The sequence below is a fragment of the Xenia sp. Carnegie-2017 genome, unplaced genomic scaffold, assembly GCF_021976095.1.
Source record: "Xenia sp. Carnegie-2017 unplaced genomic scaffold, XeniaSp_v1 HiC_scaffold_24, whole genome shotgun sequence".
NCBI classification, from domain to species: domain Eukaryota; kingdom Metazoa; phylum Cnidaria; class Anthozoa; order Malacalcyonacea; family Xeniidae; genus Xenia; species Xenia sp. Carnegie-2017.
In genome coordinates this window covers 4,976,020-5,003,821 of record NW_025813487.1, presented here as the reverse complement: position 1 = coordinate 5,003,821, position 27,802 = coordinate 4,976,020, and the positions used below count along the sequence as shown (strand labels likewise).

At 35.1% G+C, this 27,802-nt stretch overlaps 3 protein-coding genes across 4 annotated transcripts; 1 reads left to right on the top strand and 2 right to left on the bottom strand.

Annotated features, from left to right (window-relative positions):
- Nucleotides 1–192: 192 nt before the first annotated feature.
- Nucleotides 193–1,985, bottom strand: LOC124450916. The gene is made up of 2 exons (XM_047001567.1): nucleotides 1,795–1,985; nucleotides 193–759 (listed from the first exon to the last, which is right to left on the bottom strand). Exons 1-2 carry the CDS (start codon nucleotides 1,954–1,956, stop codon nucleotides 355–357), a joined length of 567 nt encoding a protein of 188 aa, XP_046857523.1. The 5' UTR covers nucleotides 1,957–1,985; the 3' UTR covers nucleotides 193–354.
- Nucleotides 1,986–4,044: 2,059 nt separating this feature from the next.
- Nucleotides 4,045–12,518, top strand: LOC124451085 (probable protein phosphatase 2C 6). Its single transcript, XM_047001715.1, has 12 exons — nucleotides 4,045–4,210; nucleotides 4,651–4,720; nucleotides 5,562–5,698; nucleotides 6,373–6,495; nucleotides 6,910–6,976; nucleotides 7,561–7,727; nucleotides 8,266–8,370; nucleotides 8,883–9,117; nucleotides 9,689–9,779; nucleotides 10,363–10,401; nucleotides 10,562–10,661; nucleotides 11,563–12,518. Exons 1-12 carry the CDS (start codon nucleotides 4,100–4,102, stop codon nucleotides 11,731–11,733), a joined length of 1,416 nt encoding a protein of 471 aa, XP_046857671.1. The 5' UTR covers nucleotides 4,045–4,099; the 3' UTR covers nucleotides 11,734–12,518.
- An 8,050-nt stretch (nucleotides 12,519–20,568) lies between these two features.
- LOC124450800 (ethanolaminephosphotransferase 1-like) lies at nucleotides 20,569–27,245 on the bottom strand. 2 transcript variants are annotated; one of them, XM_047001450.1, is made up of 9 exons: nucleotides 27,215–27,245; nucleotides 26,249–26,317; nucleotides 25,544–25,782; nucleotides 24,285–24,507; nucleotides 23,833–23,941; nucleotides 23,539–23,587; nucleotides 22,746–22,926; nucleotides 22,032–22,208; nucleotides 20,569–21,722 (listed from the first exon to the last, which is right to left on the bottom strand). In XM_047001450.1, exons 2-9 carry the CDS (start codon nucleotides 26,276–26,278, stop codon nucleotides 21,663–21,665), a joined length of 1,068 nt encoding a protein of 355 aa, XP_046857406.1. In that variant the 5' UTR covers nucleotides 26,279–26,317; nucleotides 27,215–27,245; the 3' UTR covers nucleotides 20,569–21,662. The 2 variants fall into 2 exon arrangements, with proteins under 2 accessions (XP_046857406.1, XP_046857405.1); XM_047001449.1 differs by lacking the exon at nucleotides 27,215–27,245 and adding an exon at nucleotides 26,389–26,501.
- Nucleotides 27,246–27,802: the final 557 nt, after the last annotated feature.

Below are 27,802 nucleotides of genomic sequence, written 5' to 3'. Positions count from 1 at the left end.
ATTGGTTGAGCTCAGATGTGTTCTGCACAGGCTAATGCAAACACGGCTTTAGACCAATCACAGCACGCGTTTTATTGTTTTAATTTTAAAAAGTAAGATCACAGGTTTAAAGTTAAAAAAACCATTGTACTGTTATAGTGATCAAAATGAAAACCTTTCCTTCGACCAATAAAACATTCTAAATAAACAATCTTTGATATACACTCTTTTAATTAAATGATGTAGTTTTTGAAAGATGTTTTCATCACACTCTACAAGAATATTGATGATTAAGGTTCAAATGCCTTTAATTATTTATTACATTAGGCTACATGACACATATGTATATATAAGAAACGCTGTGGCTTATGGTTATTATGATATGATACACCCTCCACTTTTTTGTCTACGGCCAGACGTAATGGCTTTGCGCGAGCCTTTGCGCGAGCCTAGTCTTCGAGCCATTGCAGCCATTGGTTCGTCAAAGTTGATTCGACGCCATATTGGTTTGTACAACATGATTTTTAGGACACGAACATTTCGTCCACCCATCATGACATTAGACGTCGCAACCATCGTAGTTTTAATCGAAGATAACTCTAAAAATTTATTGTAAGCCCCATTTGGTAAATCACTTCTCTCAAAAATGCACTTGTCGTCCAAAAGGTCCGGCTTAAGAAGTAAACAGAGTTCAAGAAGGACATCTGTCTGGACTTCAGTAAGTCTGTAGTAATACGCAAAATCTGTCAGTTCACTAGGCATGTCATCCAACTCTAGCACCTGCAATAACAATTAACTTATCTGTTAAACCAATATTTATAGGTCTTAGTTTTACAGCAAGGTGTATCATAAATTATTGAAAGAAACAGTTTCGTTTTCATAGAAGAACGAAAGATGAATACCATAGAAAAACGACGCAAAAATTGATTTTTACTAACAAAATTGTTTTGAGTGACGAAAAAGAATTCTTTGTGTTTAGTTGGTGCTGTATTAAGACAGTTTTCAAAGAAAATGAAAAAATTCATTTCGCAACGAGCATCCCGCTGACTTGGCAAATGTAGAAAAACGAAACCATTTGCAACATATAGCTAAAATGAATGATACAATAAAATATATGCAAATTTTTTAAAAGGAAGATAACGACTAAAAATATTCCGTTCAAAAATTGTTTATAAATCATATATATATACTAAAATTGCGTCGACTTCTGCGTTTCCTCGAGTTCACTTCCACGAAAATTGAAAACGAAAGTTTTGAACATTCTTTTAACAAACGACAAATAGCAGAGACACAATCCAGCAATTGAATCTATTGATTTCTTGAAATTCATAGCTGCTTCATTCAGTAGAAATATCAGTCAGATAAATAATTCGTCAACTCAACAAAGCTTATATTTCTAAACAGTAAAGCAACTAACTGACTCTGTGGACATCATAAAATTTCCCTTTTTTTACCGCAAGGCATTAACGAACGCAAGTTTAACAAAATATTAAAAGTGTATTTCAAAGAAAAGAAGTGTCATTTCTATTTCATGATGGACATTCATGTAATAAAAAACGTTTAGCAATTGTGTGTTTTGTAATAATCGTTTAGAAAGAACATTCCTAAGATCAAATTAATTAATACCTCCAACACAAGATGCTGAACTTGCCTATACGCTGCTTTTCTAACAAAAATATCAGACAAGACAGAATTGAGCTATAAAACTGCTCGCTTAGCAAAGCATCGACGAACCAGCTTTAACAAAAACTTAGAATTAAACATATTTTAGCTTCAGATTCAAACATATTTTCATGCTGCAGTGAGTCCACTTACCGTAGAAATGCAATTGAGATAATACATCAGTTTAGCTTTAGGATCGTCGGGAACACTGACAGTATCTCCTTTTAACTGTACGCCAAGTTGTTCTCTCTGAAAGGCTAAAGCCATTTTAAAGTTGCTTTTTTCGAGATGATTGTGGCTATTGTTAGTGAACATAAAATAAAAGAAATATGTCTTTCACATTATTTACATAGAATTCCCGCTGCTTTGTTTGTTTGATGCATAGGTGTGTCATGTTATTGTCGCTGACTCGTTAGGAGACTCAATATGTGATCTCTATTGTTACTCTTAAAACTCATGAAAACAAATTCTTGTCGAACGGCAGAAAACGGTCTAAGGAAAAGCCAGCTAACCTCTTGACATGCATGGTTGCTCTATAAAAAGATGGATTCTAATTTGGGAATGGTTGTCAATAAGAAAATAGCATCTCATTTGCTGTTTTTAGAATATCTGGTTTGATACTCAAACTATTTAGTCACTGTGTAGATATGCTTGAAGAAACTAGAACTGTGTCAGAAGCATCATAGTAATTCACTAATGATGTTTTAGTTCAAGACAATAATTGTCTTGTTGCTATACACGTGTATATCACATGAGCATGATGTTATTATCTATGATATTGAGTTATGAAAATTGTCACAGGAAATTTTTCTATAACCCACTGTTGTAAAAAAAGGTTTAAGAGAGATTTGGTAATGATAATTTGAATTGAATTTTTTTTGTAAAAACTACGTTGATCAATCTCTATTTTCTAGGTTTAAAGCTGTTTTGATTCGCGAACAATTATCTAAAGTAATCAGTCAAATTTCCTTTCCTTATAAATCTAAATCTAAAAGAGCCAGTATTGCTTTAGAAATGACGACGTTTACAAACTGAAATTTTGTTGCTCCAGTGTTGATGATTTTACATTTACAAGTATTTTTTTAATGTTTAAAGTTTGTATATCTCGTTTTTTATATTTTATAATATTCATGAGTTCCACGAATAAAAATTTCCTCAAAAAGATCTTTGTTCTCTGTATGGAAATGGCACTTAACATACTTTATTTAAATATTTTGATATATGTGGTATCTTTAATTATTCATTTGAAAATGCAGTAATTATTCATTTGAATATGATTCGAAGCAAATGATATTTCCTAGCCATTTGTAAAGTACTGCCAACCTTGGACACAAATCATTTCGCTAACTGATCATTAACACGCACACCCCACTCCCCATCCTCAGCGTCTGTTAAGAAAAGTTAAACTGTAAAGCCTAGTTTCCATTTAGTTGTACTTGTTGTAGACCTTCATCGGCGACACTAACCGACCTATTTACAACACCACGTTCCCATATAGTTGTAATTGTTGTAATTCAGAAGATACTTGCATACTAGTACTAAAATCATGTGTGTCTTATCGTTGATATTTGATAATAATATTTGATAAAACAATCTTGCGTTAGGTTTGTGTGACAAGCTTCCTCATTGCCAAAATTGCGTAAGAAATTGAAAGAAAAGATAAATTACCATCGCCGATGAGCGTTCCCACATGAATTTCTCATGTCGGCTAATGTTGTAATTGAAAGAATGTTTTATGTTGAACTGTGTGACTTCATAGCTCAGTTGGTCAGAACACTGCACCGGCACCGCAGAGGTCATGAGTTCGAATCCCGTTGAGTCACCTGAATTTTACAGGTTTACGAGACAATTGCTTAAATTGTCCAGCAAAAGTGCGAAGATCATATCTACATTTAATTTAATGTTGTAATTGTTGTGGAAATTGAACCGGATTCAACTTCTACAACAGATCTCGATTTGTCTGCGATTTAACTACAGCAATTACAACGCCTGTTCACATATAGTTGCATGTAATTGTTGCAGACCTTCATCGCCCAGAGAATTACAGCTATACGTATGACCTAGATTATCACGCTCTGACAAAAAATTGTATTATACTGTTTGATGTAGCAGTTTTTTGCACCCATTAAATTACGTATAGTGTTGAATTTCATAACACATTTCCAATTGTAAATGCTTAGTGTTATTCTGCGTTATATTTCCAACGTTTTCCTCCAACTGTATACGACTCAATTTTCTAGCGTATAGCAAATACCAGCTTTTGAGAGAGAAACTATCAGACTCAGAATCAGAACTCTCAGAATCAGAACCTCGTTCAGACCTCAGAATGCCAAAGTCCACTCCCCCGGTATTCTAATTATAGAAATGCTGAAGCGATTACCCCCTCCTGGTTTGTTCGCACATGGCGATAGTTCTTGAGTTTAAGTAACGACGCTTAAACAATTACTTTTTCCCGAAGATGGGCGCTTATTTAGCAAAACCCGAAACCAAAAAGACATCTTACGATAAAAATAATGATGTTGTAAAGGTTGGCGTGTCAGAAATGCAAGGATGGCGTGTGTCGATGGAGGTATTGAGTTTTTGAATGACCACGCGAGAAGTGATAACGTGTCTTAAAATTGTATGACTTGCCTTGGCTTTTTGTCGACGAAATTTATTGAAGTTATAGCTTCAGTTATCAGTTTTTGGGATTAGTGTTTAAAAATTTCGTATGATATCCTTTGGATGTTGAAATCAGAGAGTCAATTGCTCTGAATATTTCTGTATTCAAAGATTTCGCAATCTAAAGGCGACGAATTATTTCAATATTTCAAAGACGTTGTCTCTGAAATTAGGATAGTGCTGTGCTTCATACAGCGCTAACTTAGTTTCAGAGATCATACACACAAAGACTTCGTAAAGTGAAGTCGTTGTTTGTATAATCGTGTTTGAGTTTTTCTCTTCTCCATTTAAAATGTTATAAATTTTCATGACAATGGTCGTTATTCTAATGTGTTGTTTTTGATATAGGATGCTCATTCTTGTACGTTGGACTACGATGATAATCTGTCTTTGTTCGCCGTGTTTGATGGACATGGAGGTAAGGACTTCCCTTGTGGATATTTTCATGTATTTTAAAATCTTTTGACCTAAATGTAGCAATTAAATAACTATACTTATTAATAAAGTAAATGTATATACTTATTAACTTATATAACTAAAGTATATCCTTACATCAAACTTGATAATTTAGCCTTTCCAAAGGATGAGTATTTGAAGAAATCACAATCTACCTTTTGCTTGATAACAGACTGCAGAGGAGGGTAATTATGCCCCCTGAATTTGTCAAGAAACAAGTTTTAGTACCCCTCAAGTTGTTATAGGAAAAACAAAAAATGTAACAGAAACTAAGATGTTTAAGTGCATTTGCATCCCTGAGTCAGCACTGGTTTCATGTTTTTCAGCTTTTCATCTCCAAGATCTTCGCAAATCATGATTTCAGATGCATTTCATGCACTATCTCATGCACAAGATCGTACAGTGATTAAGATTGGGATCAAGATTGTGTACAAAGCCATGTAAAAACCGCTATAAAGCTATTAAAAAAACCCTTAAAAAATCATTAAAAACTGTCTATAATAACTAAATATATCATAACACCGAATACTTAAGTATTTTTTCGATATTTTTGATTCAATATATTTATATTTTCGAATTCGATGTATTTATATTTTGTTATACCAAAAAAAACAATATTGATACATCGATAATTAAAAAACCTGATATTTATCGATATTTCGATACACCGCAACAGCCTTGTAGATGTGTTTAAATATTTCCTTTAATGACAAAGATTTTCAATAATTAAGCATAAACTAAAAGTCTATGACTCACTTAAATTATCAAAGGACTAGTTCATTGAGCTTACTCGTAAAATTTAGGGGCTGAAGTTTCAACATATGCTGCAGAAAACCTTCCACAGTTTTTAAAGACCATGGATGAATACAAAAATGGCAATCTTAAGGATTGCCTTCTTAATGGATTTCTTCAGTTTGATGAAAAACTTATCTCCGACGAGGTACAATCTTGAAGAACTATTATTATGTAGAATGTTCTTGGCCCCCTTGTTATTTGCTTTATTTATTAATTTTGTTCACATTGTTTGGAAATTTTTTTGCTGTGTAGCACCGAGAAGCATGGTTCATAAATTTTATATAATTGGTCCATAAAGTTACTAGCATTTGCTGTTAAATCCCATTTTGATTCAACTTTGTGTAAGGTTGTGGCTATGCTGGCCCAAATCTACATAAATATTTTATTTGGAAAAAGTATTAATGTTGTATAGCTGTTAAACGTCTTAAAAAGAGGATTGTTACTTTCACAATTCTTTTGTCAGTTTTAGGCCCATTTCAAACATCGAACTTTACATGAACCAAACACATTTAAAACAAAAGATAATGAGGAAATTTATCTCATTTTCTATTTTCTTTATTGTGTTCTGTGCATGTAAAGTTTGACAATTGAAGCAGGAATTATAAAAGCGCTTACATACTTTTGAAGGGGAGGCTACTTTTGAGACTCTATGGTTATGTTTATTTCATGTTTAAATAGGTTTTCTTTTGTGAAATAAATATCAGAGATAGAATCACCCATTGCTCCCTTACCTTGAATTTTAAGTAACTTAAACACATTTTGTTATTTATTGAGATATACTTTTAACAATGATGCAAGATTTATTTAATTTAACTTCAGGTTCTTGATAAACTCCGTGAAATGGCTGGTATGAATGAAAGCAATCCAAATGACAGCGAGATCTGTGCATTGCGCGATGAAGCAGAAATACCCATTGAGGAATTAAAGGCAAAACTACAACAGGTTTTATGAAATAAATTTTGATCGATTGGCAAAGCTTGTTAATAGATATTTCCAACCTTCGTTCTTCATCTTCTTCCAGGGGATTATAGCATTCTTCATCTTCTCCCATGGTAATTGCAGCATTCTTTATTTTCTTCCAGGAGGGTTACTTCATTTTTCATCTTCTTCCATGGGAATTGCAGCATTCTTCATCTTCTTCCAGGGGGGTTAGTTCATTCTTTATCTTCTTCCAGGAGGGTTACAGCATTCTTCATCTTCTCCCATGGAATTGCTGCATTCTTTATCTTCCAGGGTGGTACAGCATTCTTCATCTTCTTCCATGGGAATTGCAGCATTCTTCATCTTCTTCCATGGGAATTGCAGCATTCTTTATCTTCTTCCAGGGGGGTTACTTCATTCTTCATCTTTTTCCAGGGAGGTTACAGTGTCACAAATATTGATGATGTTGAAGATGATGATGAAGAGTATAAACCTGAAATTGGTAAAATATTTTTACTTTTCAGTTTTTTTACTTTTCAGTTATTTTATGAATGCTGATTTTTTCCTTACTACAAACATCCAGTCAACTCAATTAAATTATTAAGTTTCAGTCCTTCCCTTCCCATGTTATACTCATATGCACTACACATCACCCCATGCCCCTGAGTCGTGCATTACCCCACAACACCACTACGTGCACCTACACCACATCCCTCTGTATTCTCTACAACTCTCATCCTCTTTTGTGGAAAACTTCCTTCCCTTTTTGCACATATGTTGTCTTGTATACTGGAAGTAAATCTTGTATGATTTTTAACCACATTTTTTAATGACCCAGGTCATTGTTATCAGCTAAAATATGGAAGATTTGTGCACAGCTGAGCATTTCAGTCAATGAAAAATATGTTTAATGTTCGAATTGCCTTTATCATTGGTATAAAACTCATGACAAGACCGTTAATTATAACACTTTCATGTTTAAAAATATGGTTTTCTCAATACACACTAAAACAGATGCTTTTTTCACAAGATACGTAAACAGTTATCACCTCAAGTTATGGTTTGTGATGACTATTTGTGCTTTAGATGAAAATGCAGAATGTTCAAGTGTTGGTAAAGATGAAGAAAAAGGCAAAGAAATTGAGAAGAAAGCTGCAAAAAAATCAGTGAAAGTTTCACAGGAGAAAATTGAAAAGGAATCAACAGTAAATGGCGAGAGTAAAGATGATGTTGAAAATGGTGCTGATGATCAGGTGAGCCTGGGAACCAGTCTTTATTTATAACAAGGGGGTGAAGAGAATTTTTTTAATTCAGAAAAATTCATCCATCTCATTTTTTTCGCCCACTTTTAGAATGTGAAAATATAAATAACCTCAGCAAGTTTGTCATCCTTTATTGGCAAGCATTACAAAGTAGCATTTGCACAAAAAATAATTGGGTGAAGTTTTTGCTCCATTTTCAAAAAATCGTGATGAAATTTGGTTTTATGGAGATTAAAATAATCATTTGTGTTTTTGCTCGGCGCTTATAATATAAGTGGATATATATGTTATACAATTGTTTTTACAAGATTTGGTTGATGAGAGTAAGCACTCCCCCCTGTTCTGAATATTTCAACTATATAAAACAGGTGGGGGAAGAGTCCATGTTTCTCATACTGGAAAAATTGCATATAAGTATGGCCACACTGTATACGTAACATGCTTATCATGACGTGCGTAGTTTGATTGCGTTGCAGTCTGAAGCAGTTATGTTTTTATTTTTATCTTAAATGAAGTATCATCTTTCCAGGATGAAGAAGAGGAGGAGGATGATGATGATGAGGAAAATAGCGATGAAAATGAGAATGATGACGATGAAGATGAAGAGGAGAACCAGTGTCATGATGGTGACGAGGTGAGTTTTTTTATATAGTTTTATTTTGTCAAGTAAGTTTTAAGGTAAATGGTTGGACCCCGGGAGTATCGTTACATGTTTGTAGATGTAGATCGTCCAGGTTGGTATAGTCCTGAGAAGGACTGTTTTTGTTGTTGTTGACTGACGTTTCGACAACCTTAGCGGTAGTCATTTTCTGTGTCAAGAGTCTTGATATTCGAGAGTCAACATCTGAAGATGACTACCGCTAAGGATGACCAAACGTCAGTCAACACTATCACCAACAGTCCAAAGAACTCCACAAACCTGGGCTGATCAATCTAAGTATTCAAACATATAATTAAGTATGTTTTATCTTCGTTTAAGCTAATGGAGTAAAGGGGGAAAATGTATGAAACATTTTATTTCTTTACTCCACGATTCAAAGCGCAGTGTTTTTTATCCTCGAATCCATAGTTTTACTTTATTGAAAGTTAATTTTTCACGGATTTTAAGGATGAAAATACGACATTCAATTATTGTACGTACATTAGGTTGGTTATGACAGCGGTACGACTGCCATTGTTGCTTTACTGAACAAGAACAAACTTATCGTGGCGAATGTAGGGGACTCCAGGTGTGTTCTGTGTCGTAATGGGATTGCTATTGATATGTCTGTGGACCACAAACCCGACGATGAGAAGGAATTGAAGAGGATACAAAATGCCGGCGGGAAAGTTACGGCTGAAGGAAGAGTAAACGGTGGTTTGAATCTTTCTAGAGCTTTTGGTACGTACGTACGTACATGCATAGGTAGATTTAGTTCGGCGACATGTTTACATTTTCACAGAAATGTTAAAGTTTTCGTATTGAAGTTTTAAGACTCAAATGTTTTGATTTTTTGTACCGCAATGTTCAAGTTGTCTTGTCGAATTATTTAATGTTTCCTATCGAAGTGTTTTTTTTTGGGGAAATGTTTAAGCTTGCTGGCAGAATATTTAGTTGCTGCTTTCTCAAGCTATAATGTGCTATTTCCCGCCAACCATATCAATTGTTTGTACGTAAATATGCTCTACAGTGAACAGTTTTGTTGCTTTATATCTTATGTCATAAATACATTATATGAGTACGCCGCTTCAGTTCTTTATATTATAGAATAAAGTCAGGCTAGCGGTTTACAGCTAGCGCTTTATTCCTGCTGGATGCGAGAAAATATTTTTAATGATTCCAGTGATACGTAGCATTTTGTAACTCGGGTTTAAAGCAACTTTTAAAATTGCTTATTTAGCAAAGGTTTGGGTGCAAGTTAAAGCTCTAATGCCAATGGCTCCTGTGTGACAATGTGTTTATGTTTTTGTAGGTGATCATAGGTATAAAGGTAAAGCTGATCTTGGTCCAGATGAACAACAGATTACGGCATTTCCTGATGTCAAAGAAACGGAAATTAGCGAGTAAGTCTGCATTCAATGTCGATAAAATTTTTATATTGAGTTATATCTTAGTAATTTTATTCATCGTGATTAGTGGTCGTGAACTCTTAGCTTAGGATAAATATCTGTTTAACGTTTAACTCAATGATTACTTTATTAGCGTACTTTAGAACTTCATAACAGTTTGATGTTAGTTCACAGTTGATCTTTTAGTTTAGTTGGTAGAACATTAGGGAAAGTGATTATCTTCTTACTACGTATATCTGAGTACGTATATTACAACAACTTGATGTCTTCATCTATGATATAAGACATTACAGCAGTGTTAATTGAAGTATAAATAGCAAACCAGACTTTCCCCCTCCTCCCCTCTCCTTACCGATTGTTCCACATTCGTTCAATGACTCTGGTCGTAAGTCCATGATCAGTATGTTTAATAAAATGTGGTAGATCAATTGTCTCTAAGTGGGCCTTGTGTTTTAGTTTGCTACAGATACATGGTCTTATATGAAACATACAACTCCGTGATGTTAAACATTACGTGTCTCATCAATTTTTGCATGCACTCTGTTGTTAATATTTTGTCATTTGGTTGAATTTGTAGCGCAGACAAGTTTATGGTTTTGGCTTGTGACGGAATTTGGTACGTAAACGTTAGACTATTGGCTCTGTTTTGCAAGATTCGCTCTACTGAAGAAAAAAGTTAATACCTAAAATTATAGACTTCAAATTCTTCTGTTAAGACTCTTCTTAAGCATCATCTCTCATTTTTCGTTGACTTACGATTGTCATTTTCTTCTTAGGAATGTCTTAACCAGTCAGGAGGTTGTGGATTTTGTTTCTGAAAGACTGGAGGCTCAAAGTGACTCGGAAAACGTATCATTATCGGCAATTTGTGAAGAGGTAGATAGATTTAGTCATTTTGATCTTTCGTTTTATCTGTAACAATGAAAAAACCTATGAAAATAATGCAAAAGTGGCTGTATAAAAGTCTACTGTTGCCTATAAAGGTAACATGAAGATGCATGACTTTCAAAAGTCGACGAGAACATGTTTGCCAAAATGATACGTAAAGGGGACACAATTACTATGAGATCCTGCATGAAACCTACTTAATCTTAGATGTTCATCAAATCTATGTACACCTACTTGAAGTATTTTGGTTCATTGGAACTGGTTACAACCATATGCTTACAACCCCTCAGTCACACATTGAAATCCTTATCTAATGTTACCTACATAAAAGTATTAATTTATATTTATTATATGACAAGCGTCACCTCCTGCAAAATGGCACGTTTTGATTGGCTCAGAAACATTTTTGCCAGTCCATTATTTTCCCGTAATCGACCACGGTCCAAAACGTGTAATTTTACTGTCAAATGTAAACATATTCGTAAAGCAAACAGCAAAACGCAAAATAAACGAAACAAAAAACTATTTACGAATGTGATTCGAAGGAAAAACACTTGGAAAACAGTTTGACTGTCCAGACGATACAATTTGATACAAGTTTATTTTTTATGGACGAAAACTAGAAAATCAACCCGTAAAAACAGCAAGAACGAGAAAGAAAGCAAACTTCGTTTCAGGTCAAATAATGCCATATAATAATCGTTTTAATAACCTCGCTTTCTCGGTCTTTACTGAGAAATATCGGACCTCTGTCTTTTTGTACAAACCTCGCCCTACGGCTCGGTCCGTTATTTCTCCAAAAAAGACCTCGCCTTCGGTCATTAAAGGCTTAATCATTTGTATTGTGAGTCGTTGTATATAATTATAATATGCGTAATGTTATCTTTAGTTGCTGGACAGTTGTTTGGCAAGCGATACTTCAGGAGATGGGACCGGTTGTGATAACATGACTGCGATTATCGTGCTGCTGTCTGACGCTAAGAACTTTATTCACAAGGGGAAACGAAAAGCCGAGCATGCGTCGGAGACTTCCGAAGTAAAGAAATTGAAAAGCGAGTAGTGCGCGGTAAGCCATATCAGTAAACGTTAGGTGTTCTATTTTTTTAATAACAGTTTGAGCGATGCGAAGTCCTTAAGATCGCGTTATTTTCACGGCAACGTCAAGTGTTGTTTCGTACTTTTGCTATTTTACATCGCTCAAAAGGTTCTCCGTGAAGAGAAAAGTGGGAATTGAGTTTTGTGAAAGGTACGTCAATTCGTATCTTTTGACCCAGTGCCATATTATGAGCTTGCCACAACTGAACATTCGGAATGTATTCGACCACGCATGCGTGTTATCAAAAGCGCCGCTAATTTTAAAAATGTCGGTTGTCTTACTCAAGTTTTTTTGAGTGGGAGGCAAAAAAAATTTGAAGGATGGAAGTCAGTAACAATGAACAATAACTACGTAATCATTTTTCCTACCATCTTTGATTTGATTTGTGGGACAACATTCGATAATGATTGACAGACTTTGATTGTCTATAATTATCTATGATTATCTATGATTATCGATTAGTCTTCAATCTTGTCATCACTGATGCGCTCATAACACTGGAATCATTACTCCAGTTAGCACATGAATAGATGCAATGATCAGGTTTGGTTATTGAATTATGTGTGCAGTCGATTAATATGGGAACTCAGACAACACTATACAAAATCTCGAATCGAGATCTCAAATATTACACTTCAAGTAATAGCGCATCTTGCCTTTCAGACATCACTGTACAAAATATGTTAAATACAAAGCTTTTCACAATTGGTAAATCTGTGCATATCTTAAACATGTTAAAAATGTACTAACGTGTGTTTTGTGTGCTTTTATTTTAAATTATTTTAATGTGCTCTACATCATATGATACTTCATGTTATTATTACTATGTTACATAATTATTCTTATTACTAAACACTTGCAATGTCGTAGTTAATAAGTTGATCGTTGAAGGACGCTTCACCTGTACCATTCGACAATATCACAAGTATTCTATCAAAGAAATCGACATTTTGAAATTGAGCATTCACCAAATTCTTACTGTAATTAAGTTGATTTTGAATCTCTGATGCTGTTAATGGCGAGGTTTGAGATTGAAAGGTCGCTGCACTTTTACCAATACATAACCATTGTAAGAAATCTCTCGCTTTTAAAGCTACTCGTCCTCCCGTGTCTAATTCTGGTGCTTGTACACCTGCTAAACGACATTTGTAGCGTTGAAATTGTCCGTTTCTCTTGAATACTAAGTCAAGAGTATCGCCATTGTGAACTCTAACTACTTTTGCTGTTGCTGTGAAATATGTTGGCGGGGATTCAGTGGTCTGCGGTACATCTGTGATTGTTAAATCTTGAAGACGTTTCAAACTCATTTCTATGTATTGTTTATTTTGATGCAATAGCTCTCTCGAACTTAATACTTCGATATTATAGAAGGCCTTTGTCGCTATGCTACACAGGTAGCTAAGGAATTTACATTTTTTCAACTCAGCATGCTTCTTTATTTCTCAATTCATTTTAAAGGAATGTCTTTGTTTTTCGTTAATTTTTGTAATATACAAACGATTGACGTGCGATAACTTTCATTTGAAACTTGTCTCCCTTTCTGGTTTAGTGGAGTTTGATAACCATCATGAAAAACAGTGTTAGTTGAATTTCAAAATCGTAACAGTTTGTAGACATCACTATCTATTATTAATATCCGTTCTTTAAGTAAATACAGTTACAATTCATTTCAAAGCGCTTACATTAATTGAAAAGTGATTGGTTGATGTGTTCGACGGTTAATTTATTCAAAACTACATTATTTGATTTTTATCACAACATGGCGTCATTGCAGGACAATACTATATCAGACTGCACTCTTTTTGATAATCGGTTCTTCTTGAAAGCAGTCGGCAACTTCATATCTCCGCAATAAATTAGCGAGATGAAATCTTTTAACCTGGTACGTACAGCAATAAACAAACCAAATTAAACACGACGTTATTACGCATTAAGTGAGTTTGCTTATTTGATCGAGAAAAGCGAAAACTATTTCGTTAAATCCTTCTTCAATTTTTAACCCAAATACAGTCAAATTGTAATCCTTTTTTCCTTGACTGGTGTTAAACGAATTCACAAAACTTTGTATGTACGTGTTTGGTATCTTTTGAGTTATCATGCTCACAAACAATAAAAACATACATCCAAACTTCTAGCGTCGTTATTGGCGGTATTTTAATATGTCGGTGCTCAAACTTAGGCTGCGTTTACACTTTACCGGTTTCGCTCGTCACGATATCTTCATTTGTTTTAAAGGGTTAACTGTTCATAGTAAAAGCTTATTAAACTGATAGATTTAGTCTATTTGATTGTGTTTTTGACGTTGAACAATTTCACTGCTTTTTAATACAAAGAATATTCAACCTGCTACGATAGCAATCCGGTATAGTGTAAACGGGGCCTAAATTTACCATGATTATTAAGCTGAGAAAGTTTAAAGACAAAGGTCAGTGATGTTGAACTTTATCTAATCATATCACACGCCATGTTTTGTTTAATTTTTGTCGACAGTACTCGATAAGATTAATTTGACTTACTCTTTCATGATTTAAGTATCGATCAATCTTCTACTTCCTCATCATTGATGCCGTCACAATTATTATAGTCACTACACTAATTACATTATTGAACATAGTCAGACAACACGATACAAAATGTCAAATCGAGATCCCCAAATCACTTCCCTCGTTTGTTACGATAACAATATAATTTCGTGCTTACAGTTAAAATGTACATATTTCACTGTTTCTAAATATACGCTACATCATGGCGATAATTTGTGTTGTTTAACTTTACATTGTTGTTAATTGTTCGATTATCTTTGGTAAACGCTTGCATAACCACTACTTATAAGTTGATCGTTGAAGGTAGGTCCACCTGTACCGTTCGACAAGGTCACCAATGGTCTACCGTAGTAACCGATATTATGAAATTGTGCATTTACCAAGTTCTTGCTGTAATTAAGATGGTTTTGAATCTCTGGTACTGTTAATGGCGGGGTTTGAGATGGGAAGGACGCTGCACTTTTACCAATACATAACCATTTAAGGAAATCTCTTGCTTTTAAAGGTCTTCGTCTTCCTGTGCTTAGTTCAGGTGCTTGTACTCCTAGCAAACGACATTTGTAGCGTTGAAATTGTCCGTTCTTGTTGAACACTAAGTCAAGAGTATCGCCATCATGAATACTGATAACTTTTGCTGTCGCTGTAAAATATGTTGGAGGTGATTCAGTACTTCGTGGTACGTCGTTAATCGTTATGTCTTGAAGACGTTTCCAACTCATTTCGATATTTTTATTATTTACTGTCAGTTCAAAACTGCTTCTATAATGTGATACTGAACAATGACGTAATGTTGTTTAGCGGTGGGTAGTTTTAAAATTTGAATTTTGCGACTCAGCAACTTTCGTTTTTAGCTCGACTCGTTTTCCAGGAATAAGCGTTGTTTTAAATTAATTTTTCATGAATGAGCGTCACGTGGGATATTAAGTTACAGATGACTTTCATTGTGTAACAAGTCTCAATTCACGCTGGCACCAAGAGCAATATTTTATTTGAAATTTGAAATTTAGCAATTGATAGATATTTCAGTTTCTTGCTATTATTAAAACGTGTCCTCCCTTCAAATAAATAATCAATAGCAAATCATTTCATAATGTAGTGTACGGTGATAAGGCTCAATATAAGAGAAGTACAATGATGGAATGGAGTTGATATAAGAGAAGTACGATGATGGGATGTAGTTGATATAAGAGAAGTACTTCTTAATACAAAGAATATTCAACCTGCTACGATAGCAATCCCCGGTATAGTGTAAACGGGCCTAAATTTACTATGATTATTAAGCTGAGAAAGTTTAAAGACAAAGGTCAGTGATGTTGAACATTATCTAATCATATCACACGCCATGTTTTGTTTAATTTTTGTCGACAGTACTCGATAAGATTAATTCGACTTACTCTTTCATGATTTAAGTATCGATCAATCTTCTACTTCCTCATCATTGATGCCGTCACAATTATTATAGCCACTACACTAATTACATTATTGAACATAGTCAGACAACACGATACAAAATGTCAAATCGAGATCCCCAAATCACTTCCCTCGTTTGTTACGATAACAATATAATTTCGTGCTTACAGTTAAAATGTACATATCTCACTGTTTCTAAATATACGCTACATCATGGCGATAATTTGTGTTGTTTAACTTTACATTGTTGTTAATTGTTCGATTATCTTTGGTAAACGCTTGCATAACCACTACTTATAAGTTGATCGTTGAAGGTAGGTCCACCTGTACCGTTCGACAAGGTCACCAATGGTCTACCGTAGTAACCGATATTATGAAATTGTGCATTTACCAAGTTCTTGCTGTAATTAAGATGGTTTTGAATCTCTGGTACTGTTAATGGCGGGGTTTGAGATGGGAAGGACGCTGCACTTTTACCAATACATAACCATTTAAGGAAATCTCTTGCTTTTAAAGGTCTTCGTCTTCCTGTGCTTAGTTCAGGTGCTTGTACTCCTAGCAAACGACATTTGTAGCGTTGAAATTGTCCGTTCTTGTTGAACACTAAGTCAAGAGTATCGCCATCATGAATACTGATAACTTTTGCTGTCGCTGTAAAATATGTTGGAGGTGATTCAGTACTTCGCGGTACGTCGTTAATCGTTATGTCTTGAAGACGTTTCCAACTCATTTCGATATTTTTATTATTTACCGTCAGTTCAAAACTGCTTCTATAATGTGATAATGAGCAATGACGTAATGTTGTTTAGCGGTGGGTAGTTTTAAAATTTGAATTTTGTGACTCAGCAACTTTCGTTTTTAGCTCGACTCGTTTTCCAGGAATAAGCGTTGTTTTAAATTAATTTTTCATGAATGAGCGTGTCACGTGGGATATTAAGTTACAAATGACTTTCATTGTGTAACAAGTCTCAATTCACGCTGGCACCAAGAGCAATATTTTATTTGAAATTTGAAATTTAGCAATTGATAGATATTTCAGTTTCTTGCTATTATTAAAACGTGTCCTCCCTTCAAATAAATAATCAATAGCAAATCATTTCATAATGTAGTGTACGGTGATAAGGCTCAATATAAGAGAAGTACAATGATGGGATGTAGTTGATATAAGAGAAGTACAATGATGGGATGTAGTTGATATAAGAGAAGTACAATGATGGGATGGAGTTGGTATAAGAGAAGTACAATGATGGGATGTAGTTGATATAAGAGAAGTACAATGATGGGATGTAGTTGATATAAGAGAAGTACTTTTTAATACAAAGAATATTAAACCTGTTACGATAGCAATCCCCGGTATAGTGTAAACGGGCCTAAATTTACTATGATTGTTAAGCTGAGAAAGTTTAAAGACAAAGGTCAGTGATGTTGAACATTTATCTAATCATATCACACGCCATGTTTTGTTAATTTTTGTTGACAGTACTCGATAAGATTAATTCGACTTACTCTTTCATGATTTAAGTATCGATCAATCTTCAAATTCCTCATCATTGAAGCCGTTACTATTATTATAGTCACTACACTAATTACATTACTGAACATATTCAGACAACACGATACAAAATGTCATATCGAGACCCCCAAATCACTTCCCTCGTTTGTTACGATAACAATATAATTTCGAGCTTACAGTTAAAATGTACATATTTCATTGTTTCTAAAGATACGCTACATCATCGCGATAATCTGTGTTGTGAAACGTTACATTGTTAATTGTTCGATTATCTTTAGTAAACGCTTGCATAACCACTACGTATAAGTTGATCGTTGAAGGTAGGTTCACCTGTACCGTTCGATAAGGTCACCAATGGTCTACCGTAGTAACCCACATCTCCAAATTCAGCTTTTACAATATTTTGGCTTTGGTCTAACATATCTTGAATGGTCTCTTTGTCATATGGCTTGGTCCTACGATTGAAATCCTCCGCATCATTCCCAGTACATAGCCATACCAGGAAATCTCTAGCTTTTAGACCTTTCCGTTCACTTAATTCTGGTGTGTTAATCCCTGCTAGGCGACATTTGTATCGCATAAGACGTCGGTTCTTTGTAAAAACTAAGTCGCAAGTATCGCCGTCGTTGACTTTAACAACTTTAGCTCTTGCTGTAAAATTAGTCGGTGGTGGGTCCTCACTTCGTTCTATGTCACTTTTTTCGATATGTTGAAGTTTACTAGCCATTTGTCGTTGTCGTTCTTTCCTACGTACGCTTGAAACTGCACAAAGGCTGCTTGATGTTAACGAAGTGTTTGCTGACTGTTTTTTATCAGTAAAGCATAGCCGCTCAGGTTGACTCAGCATCTTTCGTTTCGCTATTTGTTTCCAAGAAAACCATTGTCACATGATTGATAACCAATGAACTATCGATGCTCGACAAGGGAGGTATTTTGGTTTCAACCAATCAGAGCGTTTGTGTACATTTTGTACTTAATGTGTGTGTATTTGTGATAATATTGCGAATTTTATGCCATTTCTATATGATATTTACATTATCTAACAGTTTAATGTTTTGGACAAGAACTAAACAAAAATTAAGTAAAACAGAATGTATAAAATACTGCTGGCAGTACATGGAAGCGTCGCGTGGGATATTAAGTTGCGAATAACTTTCATTCTGTAACTAGGCTCAATTCATTTAAAATTTAACAATTGATAGATATTTCAGTTCCTTGCTATTATTGAAACGTGTCCTCCTTTCAAATAATCAATAACAAATCATTGCATAATGTAGTCTACGGTGATAAGGCTCAATATAAGAGAAGTACATTGATGGGATGGAGTTGATATAAGAGAAGTACAATGATGGGATGTAGTTGATATAAGAGATGTACAATGATGGGATGTAGTTGATATAAGAGAAGTATAATGATGGAATGTAGTTGATATAAGAGAAGTACAATGATGGAATGAAGTTGATTTAAGAGATGTACAATCATGGGATGTAGTTGATGTAAGAGAAGTACAATGATGGAATGAAGTTGATTTAAGAGATGTACAATCATGGGATGTAGTTGATGTAAGAGAAGTACAATGATGGAATGGAGTTGATTTAAGATGTACAATCATGGGATGTAGATGATAAGAGAAGTACAATGATGGAATGGAGTTGATATGGAAGTACAATGATGGAATGAAGGATAAAGAAGAGAAGTATGAATGATGGAATGAAAGAATAAGGAAGAATGATGGATGGATGAAGATTTAAGAGGAATGAATGGGATGTAGTTGATGGAATGTACAATGATGGAATGGAGTTGATGGAAGAGAACAATGATGGAATGGATTGATGTAAGAAGAATACAATGATGGAATGGAGTTGATATAAGAGAAGTACAATGATGGAATGAAGTTGATAATAAGAGAAGTACAATGATGGAATGAAGTTGGTAATAAGAGAAGTACAATGATGGGATGGAGTTGAAGAATAAGAGAAGTTGTCATTTCATATTTGTGATAGTATAGCGAATTTTGTTCTATTTCTATTCAATATTCACAATATCTTACAACTGAGCTTGATTTAAATCTTCAGACGGCTGATTTTTTAAAGTTGTTTGAGTAAAACAAAGTCGCCATTTTAAAATATTACCGCTGGCATTACGTTTCGCTGGCCTGGTAAAAACTCAACCAAGCAACTGCTATATATACGAGCACGAATTAATCATTCGAGAAGCTTCGCATGCTTTTACACGTATTTTTTTACAATAAAACTTAAGTTTGATATTTTCCTCAGTCATAGGTAGCAGCAATATGCTATTCATGGTTAAACCACAGAATAATGATTATACAAAATGGTCACTCAGGTGTACAACGCGTCCTCATGTCGGCCATTACTCCAGCCAGATGATTAGGATTTCTCACTTATTTCCTACCGTTAAAATTACATGACGTCAATATTTAATAATGATTCAAGTATATTTTAAAGGTTGGCAAAAAGTCAAAAACCATAATCATCTGGCTGGAATAATGGCGGCCACCATGCGCGACACGACATGCGCGAGGACAAAAACATCAAAAGGTTCCGATACAAGTGACTCTTCTGTACATTCTTATTCTGTGGTTAAACTCCAAAGTTAGTCATAAGTTTTAAGGAACAGATGACCAACAATAATGACAATGAGCAGTAACTTATGTCACTAATTACTTTTTTAGTTCACATCACAAATCACGTCTTAATCGTTAATGTAAAACTGAACAGAAAACGGTGAAATATAATTTGTTTATTTTATATAATGAAATCGAAAAAAATTCCTAAATTTAACTGTGACTGCAGATAATTCAATTGAGACTCATGATGCTGATGAGGAGGGGTCTATAAATGATGTTTTGGAATTACAAGAACCACGAGGAGGAGCGACGTCATTGCGTCCTAAAATGCGTGAAAATGAACTTAAAAAACACAATGAAATTGATGAAGACGAAGAGGGGTCTATAAAGGACGTTTTGGAATTACACGAGCGGCGGTCTAACAATGAAAATGGTAAATTTTTCAACTACGAGTGCCAAAAATCCATCATACTTTCGTACTATAAAATATATCACAAATATATCATTAAAGTAGCCTGAACTATCCGATTTGGCGGACAAGTTTTTATTTTCCCCAACACCGCAAAATTGAAAATGTCGAGATTTTGTAACTATCACGTGTATATGATCTGTAGGATTAAAGAAATGCGATTGGTTAGCTTGAGTCACGAGCTAGAATATGATCTTTTTAATATGTTCGTTTGTCCATTAACGAATACATCTAGGTAAATATTCAAATAATTGCATCAACAACAATCTTGAAATACATTGGTGGTAAAACATTTAATTTTGGAAAAATATTACATCAATTGTTTTACCAATTATTCACAATTAAATTCGGTATAAATATCTTCTCGCGAGCAGGTCACAAAGAGTCGATGTTTGAAATCGATTGGAATTTAAAGAAAATTTGCATAATTTATAACCATATTATGACTGCTACTACGCATGCGTAGTTAAAAGAGCGCGATGACTTTGTTACTCAGAATTTTCTGATTATAAATCTGTATTCCACAAGACGCAAAATTGATCCCTGAACCAATCTTTAACCAGTATGTCGCCTCCAGCCAAGTACTATGAGATTATAAGCTAGGATTGGGGATCAATTTCACGTATTTGCAGTAGCTACACGGAATTAACACACTTCACGTAGTAGGATGTCGTTGGTAGTTGATGTACAATACAGGGTACACGTAGTAGGAGGTCGTTGGTGGTTGTTGATGTACAATACAGGGCTCATATATAAAATGCAATAATTCATTATCCTCTTATGAGCAATAAATTTATTTATTGTGAAGTGCTTCAGACAAAAAACGACAACTAAAATCCAGTTAAAAATGAGAAAAACGGTTCTGTAAACAATTATTTTGATTGGTGCTTTGGTGAACAATACAACAGCTAAATGAATAATTTAGTTGACATTTTCACAAATCCTTTTCTCGTGAAAAGTGTTTGATGCAAGTGGACATTATTACAGAGTAAAGAAAAATCACTATTTAACTTTAAAAGATGTTCAAATTGTGCTCGAACATTGATTTCACTGTCAGTTTCAAAACTTTATTTTAAAGTCCCGAAGATCGTTTTGTTTTGAAAGGCTTGTTATTCGATTGATCAAATACGACAGCTAATCCGTAAAAAGTTGGCAAGTGCATAATTTTTACTGTCGTGCTTTGACAAATACGTTTTTTGGAATGCCAAGTGAACAAATGGATTATTTTTCACACAAAAAACTGGGTATTGTCGTGTGTAGTGACGTTCAAACTGTTCATACTTATCAAACATTTTATGTGACAAAGGGACTTGTGGATATAGCAGAGGATAAACTGGTCTATTTGGAACACTGTGTGTTTATTTTAATCTAATTTAAAGGCGCCAGCGAAAAACAACGTATTTTCAACATATCACACATTTCGTTAACCTAAAATGGAAAAAAAACTGATCAATACTCTTACTAAATTAACAACGCTTTCATCTCAAATAGAGAATTTCATATATTCTTAAAGTGGTGAAACGGTTAATGGTGCGAAAATTGTCTCGCGGTTCATGAAGTAAACATACCAATACTAGATTGAAAGTAATTCTAGCAAAATGTCTAATAAAGATATGAAGGATGAACTGTTATCACGAGTTTTACTCAATTAAAACAAGGTTTCATGCTTCATACATCACATCCCGACTACCCAATCTCAAACACACTGACAAATAAGAAAAAACCCACGTGACTTACCACACCAATACCGTAATCCACATGAATACAACCAATGACGAACGTATAAACAGCTAGGACGTACACTTCGTTGAAACGAAACACCAGTAGTGCAACATCGATAATTATTAGAGGAATGAACATTTTGTTGAATACTTTACATTTTTGATGACTCATCGTGTTCACAATTAGACTGCACTAAAATAAAGTAAAAATTTCACTTGACACATTGAACAATACATCGGCATTTCTTTTTAGGCAACCAAGCAAAGCCGAAAGGCAAATCAGGGTTTGGAGTTATTTCGTTGGATGTAGGAAAAATTCTGGATGATTAACTGGTTTTAACTTCGAGTGGAAATCATAAACACGTCAAAGTGAGCAGTTGAAAAAATAAGGTTTTTCAGCAACAATAGAACCTTGGCCGTTTTAAAGACAGTGATGCAGTACTGTTGTCATAGTTGACACATGTATGATTTTTGCTCAAGGTTAAAGCCAACCCATATGGCAAAGCAAATATTGCATTTCTTGTTGCTTTTGCGATTTCTTATGGAGAACTGCAGATAAACCTTACGCTTAATGCATATAGGAAAAGCAGGCGCCATCAAAAGCGCTGCTATCTATACATTAAGCGATTGATTTGGCATGTCATCAGTATTTACAACCGTATACCGCACCGTAACATTCGAGAAAGCTGTAACTTACTGTAATATGTATGCAAATAGCTCTAGATCTTACCGTAATATTTGAAAAAACTATACCAAACGACGTGAAAAATAATCTAGGGTTGATCTGTAGGATATTACTTGATGAGTAATAAGCCCAGATTGTGAATAATGCAAAACAGCTAAATAACGGTACACCAGGCTTCAAAGCTTCGACCAATGATAACCCACGATCAGTCTTCTCTACTTTAGATCTGTTGTTAAGAAAAAATGAAGAAAAGACCAAGTTTTTGTAAGGCATTCCAATATTTAATTATAGTTGACGCAATAAGGGAAAAAGATGACGTCACGCAATGCATGATTGAACGAGTTAATGTAAATCACGCGTAGAGTAATTTTTAGGCTGTTTCTGAACCAAAAACAAAAATTTTTAACAATATTGTCACAGCCTGAACCAGTGATGATGATGATGTTGTTGCAAAGCATAACTAAAGATTTAACTCCTTAAAGCAATCTGTTGTTTAATCGAGGTGTTCCTTGTATATTTGAAACTATACTAGAATATAAAACAATACTAAATTACGGTAGTTTTAACCTGGATGTAGACAAAATTGGCGCTAACATTTGCTTCTAATCGTAACCATTGAATTCATCTAAATACATAGTTTACAAGCTTGGTCACCTTGTAGAACAGTAGTAACTAGGAAAACGACTGATCTGATGACGCGATTGCTTGGCAACAAACTGAAACATTTGCTTGCCAAATCTACCTATTGACGTGGCTCAATTTTTTGACGGTCCAAAATGCATTGCGTGGCGTCATACTTGCAACGGTTATTAGATAAAAACAACTAAAGAAATCTTACTTGTATATGTTGCGTAAGGATAAAGGGAAAAAGATACAGAAAAAACATACTGAAATGGAAAGACATTAAATTGATTAGATATGGCACAAAATAATGGAATGTGCTTGTTATAATCACAGAATGCTAACATACAAAAGGTGGTCTCCATTGATTTTTGACAATCCCCCTTCCCACAGATAAATTCAAAAATTTACCTCTAAACACAAAAAATCACCGGAAATAACCTTTATGCATTTTTATTCGGTGTTTTAAATGCGCGTTCACAAGAGAAGAACTATCTACGGTTCAACTTACAATGCGTCGTCCATTTAAAAAAATGTGTTAGACGGATATCTTTATAAAGAGGAAATTTCAAAAACTCTAGACCAAATATATACACGAACAAATAGATTCCAAGTAGTATCTGCAATGAAAGAAATATTCACATGATTGGTATGGATTGTAAACCTATCTATACTTATCCATCAGCCCAAAACATCCAGTTTGGTATTGCGATCAGTGACGTACCTACTTACGCATGCCCGTTGCACATTATATTACGATCACATTGACCAACCATAATACAATGAATAATAGTTACATGTTTGTAAATGTAGATCGTCCAGGTTGGTATAGTCCTGAGAAGGACTGTTTTTGTTGTTGTTGACTGACGTTTGGACAACCTTAGCGGTAGTCATCTTCAGAGACAAATGCAGACAAGTCATAATTATGCAAATTATTGACATCCAAAACAACCATTTTCTTACCAATTGACTAAAATCATAAGCCCATGGAAGAAATAACACTCCAGTTATATACTTCTCCCAGTGAGCCATATAAAAACCCAATAGAACGACAATCATTATCCAATGATAATCCCATACTGTGAGTGACATTGGACCCTGACCAAATAAGGAGTAAGCGCAAACAGTTATCAACCATATTGCCATACTGTCTATTCCATGATCAAACAACTCTCCCAAAGGTGAACTGAAAAGTTGATAGAAATGTCAAAATACATGATGAGATTTGCAAGACTAAGCATCTGATTTTTGTTGTGTGCATGGAAATAGAAGCTATATGTTGAAAAAAGCTCCCCCACCCTGATGAACTAGGTGCCATTCTTTCAGGACTGTGGCTAAATTGTCTATTTGGGATGGGGTGTTTATTGGTATATTTATTTGTGCTTGACTGACTTATTCAGATAGCCAAATCATTTTCAAAATAAATCAGTTGGGTGTAACTGAATAAACAATCATAATTAATGGTCTAGCAAATATGGCACTGCATCCCCACCAATCCAGCAAATGCAATCTCCTTAAATCCACCAGATGCCATCCCCCAACCCCAAGACACCAGATACAATCCCCTCCAATTCACCAGATGTCATTCCCAACCCCAACCCACCAGATGCCATCCCCAACCCCAACCCACCAGATGCCATCCCCAACCCCAATACACCAGATGCCATCCCCCAACCCCAATACACCAGATGCAATCCCTCCAATCCACTAGTTGCCTTCCCCCAACCCCAATACACCAGATGCAATCCCTCCAATCCACTAGATGCCTTCCCCCAACCCCAATACACCAGATGCAATCCCTCCAATCCACTAGATGCCTTCCCCAACCCCAATACACCAGATGCAATCCCCTCCAATTCACCAGATGCAATTCCCTCCAATCTACCAGATGCCATGCCCAAACCCAATACACCAGATGGCATATTTAAACCCAACTGATTTACAGAGAAGTTTGTTGCAAAAATATGCCTCAATAAGAAATTGGATGAACCAAGCAAAACACTTGAAAATGATCATCATATAACTTTTGATTTTATGTATTGGTAAGTAAGACTTCCTTTTGAAGATAGTTCAATATCTTTTGCATTCAAGTTAAGGAAAGTTTGATTGTCAACTCATATTTGTTGTATATTGATAATGCTTGAACATGTCTTGATGATGGTGCTATGTACAATAATGCAAGTTGATTGGAGAAACAGTGTTGTAGTAAACATTGAATTCACCTGCTGTTTGTCCTTCGAGCTTGTTTACCATCACAGCCATCTAGTGTATGAGCAACAAAGTGTGCTATAGCTATAAAAATCCATATCCACTGTGGTATGTTATATTTCTCATGTGACTTATCATCTGAACCTGCCGCAACCAAGAATGGATCATAAAACGTCAGTACAAGGAAGATTGCCACAGTGAGCACCCATCCTACGAAGGTCATGACATTGGGGGCAAGCCACATTGGAAATACCTAAGGAAAAAATATTGCTTGAGGAAAAAAGCTAAACTAGTTTGAGATACATGATTCGGTGTATTAAGGACAGTGTTTTGTGCTTACATGAAAAACAAGCGTAAAGTACTCTCTGTAGTAGGAAGTTTTTACTTGATCTTTGGTGCGTGTTAATAATTAATAGGTTGATTTCTCACGTATTCTTAAAGATCGTTTAAAAAAATCGTTTAAAGACATACTCTAAAATTTCTAGTGCATCTTGGAAGTGATTCAACATAATACCAAAAACCGAAAGGAGAATATAAAAAAGCACTTTCATTCTATTTACTGATATTTGATCCTTCGGTTGTAGTACTATGTGAACTCCAGCATGCAAAATCACGCCACTTTAACATTGAAGATTACCGAGATAGAAGTTCTCCATAGTACAATTTGCTCAGTAGTGACAAATCCAAATGTCGTAAAAATGATGACTAAATTGACGTACCTTCACAGCTCTGTTCCAAAAAGGATGCATCAAATATACTGCCAATGGGCTCGTATCTCTAGATGCGTACTATACAAACAAAGAGATTTTTTTAGCACTGTGTGGGATTTAATTTATCAACTTTGCGTGAGCAGCTTTACTTTGTATTTTTGAAATCCATCTCGTTGTTCTTTCGTTAAATAAGAACCGCTCATATTTTCCAAGGATTTATTTATTATTTTCTTCCCCGTTTTCCGTAAACTGATCACTACAGTAATGACGTATTTCGCAATAAGGGTAAATTCTCCGGTCCTCTATCACCGGTGGCTACAAAATGCTCCTAGGCGGCGAAAGCGAAGCATTTCGCTTCTATTTTTAAGGCGGAAGCGAGACATTTCGCTTCTATTCTAGGCAATGTTTCAACTTTCTACATTACCTTCGGTGGCTACACTACCAGACTGCGTCTAAATTTAGGTCTTTACTTTGTCGAAGGTCACTTTGTTACAAACTCGCCCCCTCCCCTCACTAAAATTTTTCAGATGACCACTGTCAAAAATATGAAAATATGAACATCATTTGGTAATCACGTTTAAGTCAGAACCATGGCGCGTATCTTCTGAAGGGGGCTGGGTAGCGGCTCACCAGTCTGTTACACGTCATTCGTTCTTTTTTAATGATGATGCCGTGTTTTAAGTCGAAGTGTTTGAATGAAACTCTTTCAATATCAATTAGCTATGCTATACTTTATCTGGTGCATTTGTTAATATGTGGTCAACGAGACTAGTTAATATCAATAATATTATGTTGGGCAATTGTCTTTTTAATACGAATCGGTTTCATCCGCGGCTAATCACGGGCTATTATTCCTGAAGACTGTTGTTTTAAGGAATATTGGAAAAGCCTTGTCTACACCCTCTTCCCTCCTCTCAAAGTTTCCACTACTGGCGCTAGTTGGTATGACGGGTCAAAATGAACTGTTCGGTTTACCTTTTAATATGATTCAGTAATCGAGTATTTTCTTCTCAGCTAGTATACAGTCCAAATAATGAGCGCGTAATACCTCCTCAAGGTGTTGGAAACTTTGAGAGACGTTCCCCTCTTGGAACATTCTCGAGCATTTCTTGGTCTCACGCAAGAATTTTGACCTTCTAGTGACGTAATACCTCCTCAAGGTGTTGGAAACTTTGAGAGACGTTCCCATCTTGGAACATTTTCGAGCATTTCTTGGTCTCATGCAAGAATTTCGACCTTCTAGTGACGTAATACCTCCTCAAGGTGTTGGAAACTTTAAGTGACGTTCCCCTCTTGGAACATTCTCGAGCATTTCTTGGTCTCACGCAAGAATTTCGACCTTCTAGTGACGTAATACCTCCTCAAGGTGTTGGAAACTTTGAGAGACGTTCCCTCTTGGAACATTCTCGAGCATTTCTTGGTCTCACGCAAGAATTTCGACCTTCTATTGACGTAATACCTCCTCAAGTTGTTGGAAACTTTGAGAGACGTTCCCATCTTGGAACATTCTCGAGCATTTCTCGGTCTCACGCAAGAATTTCGACCTTCTAGTGACGTAATACC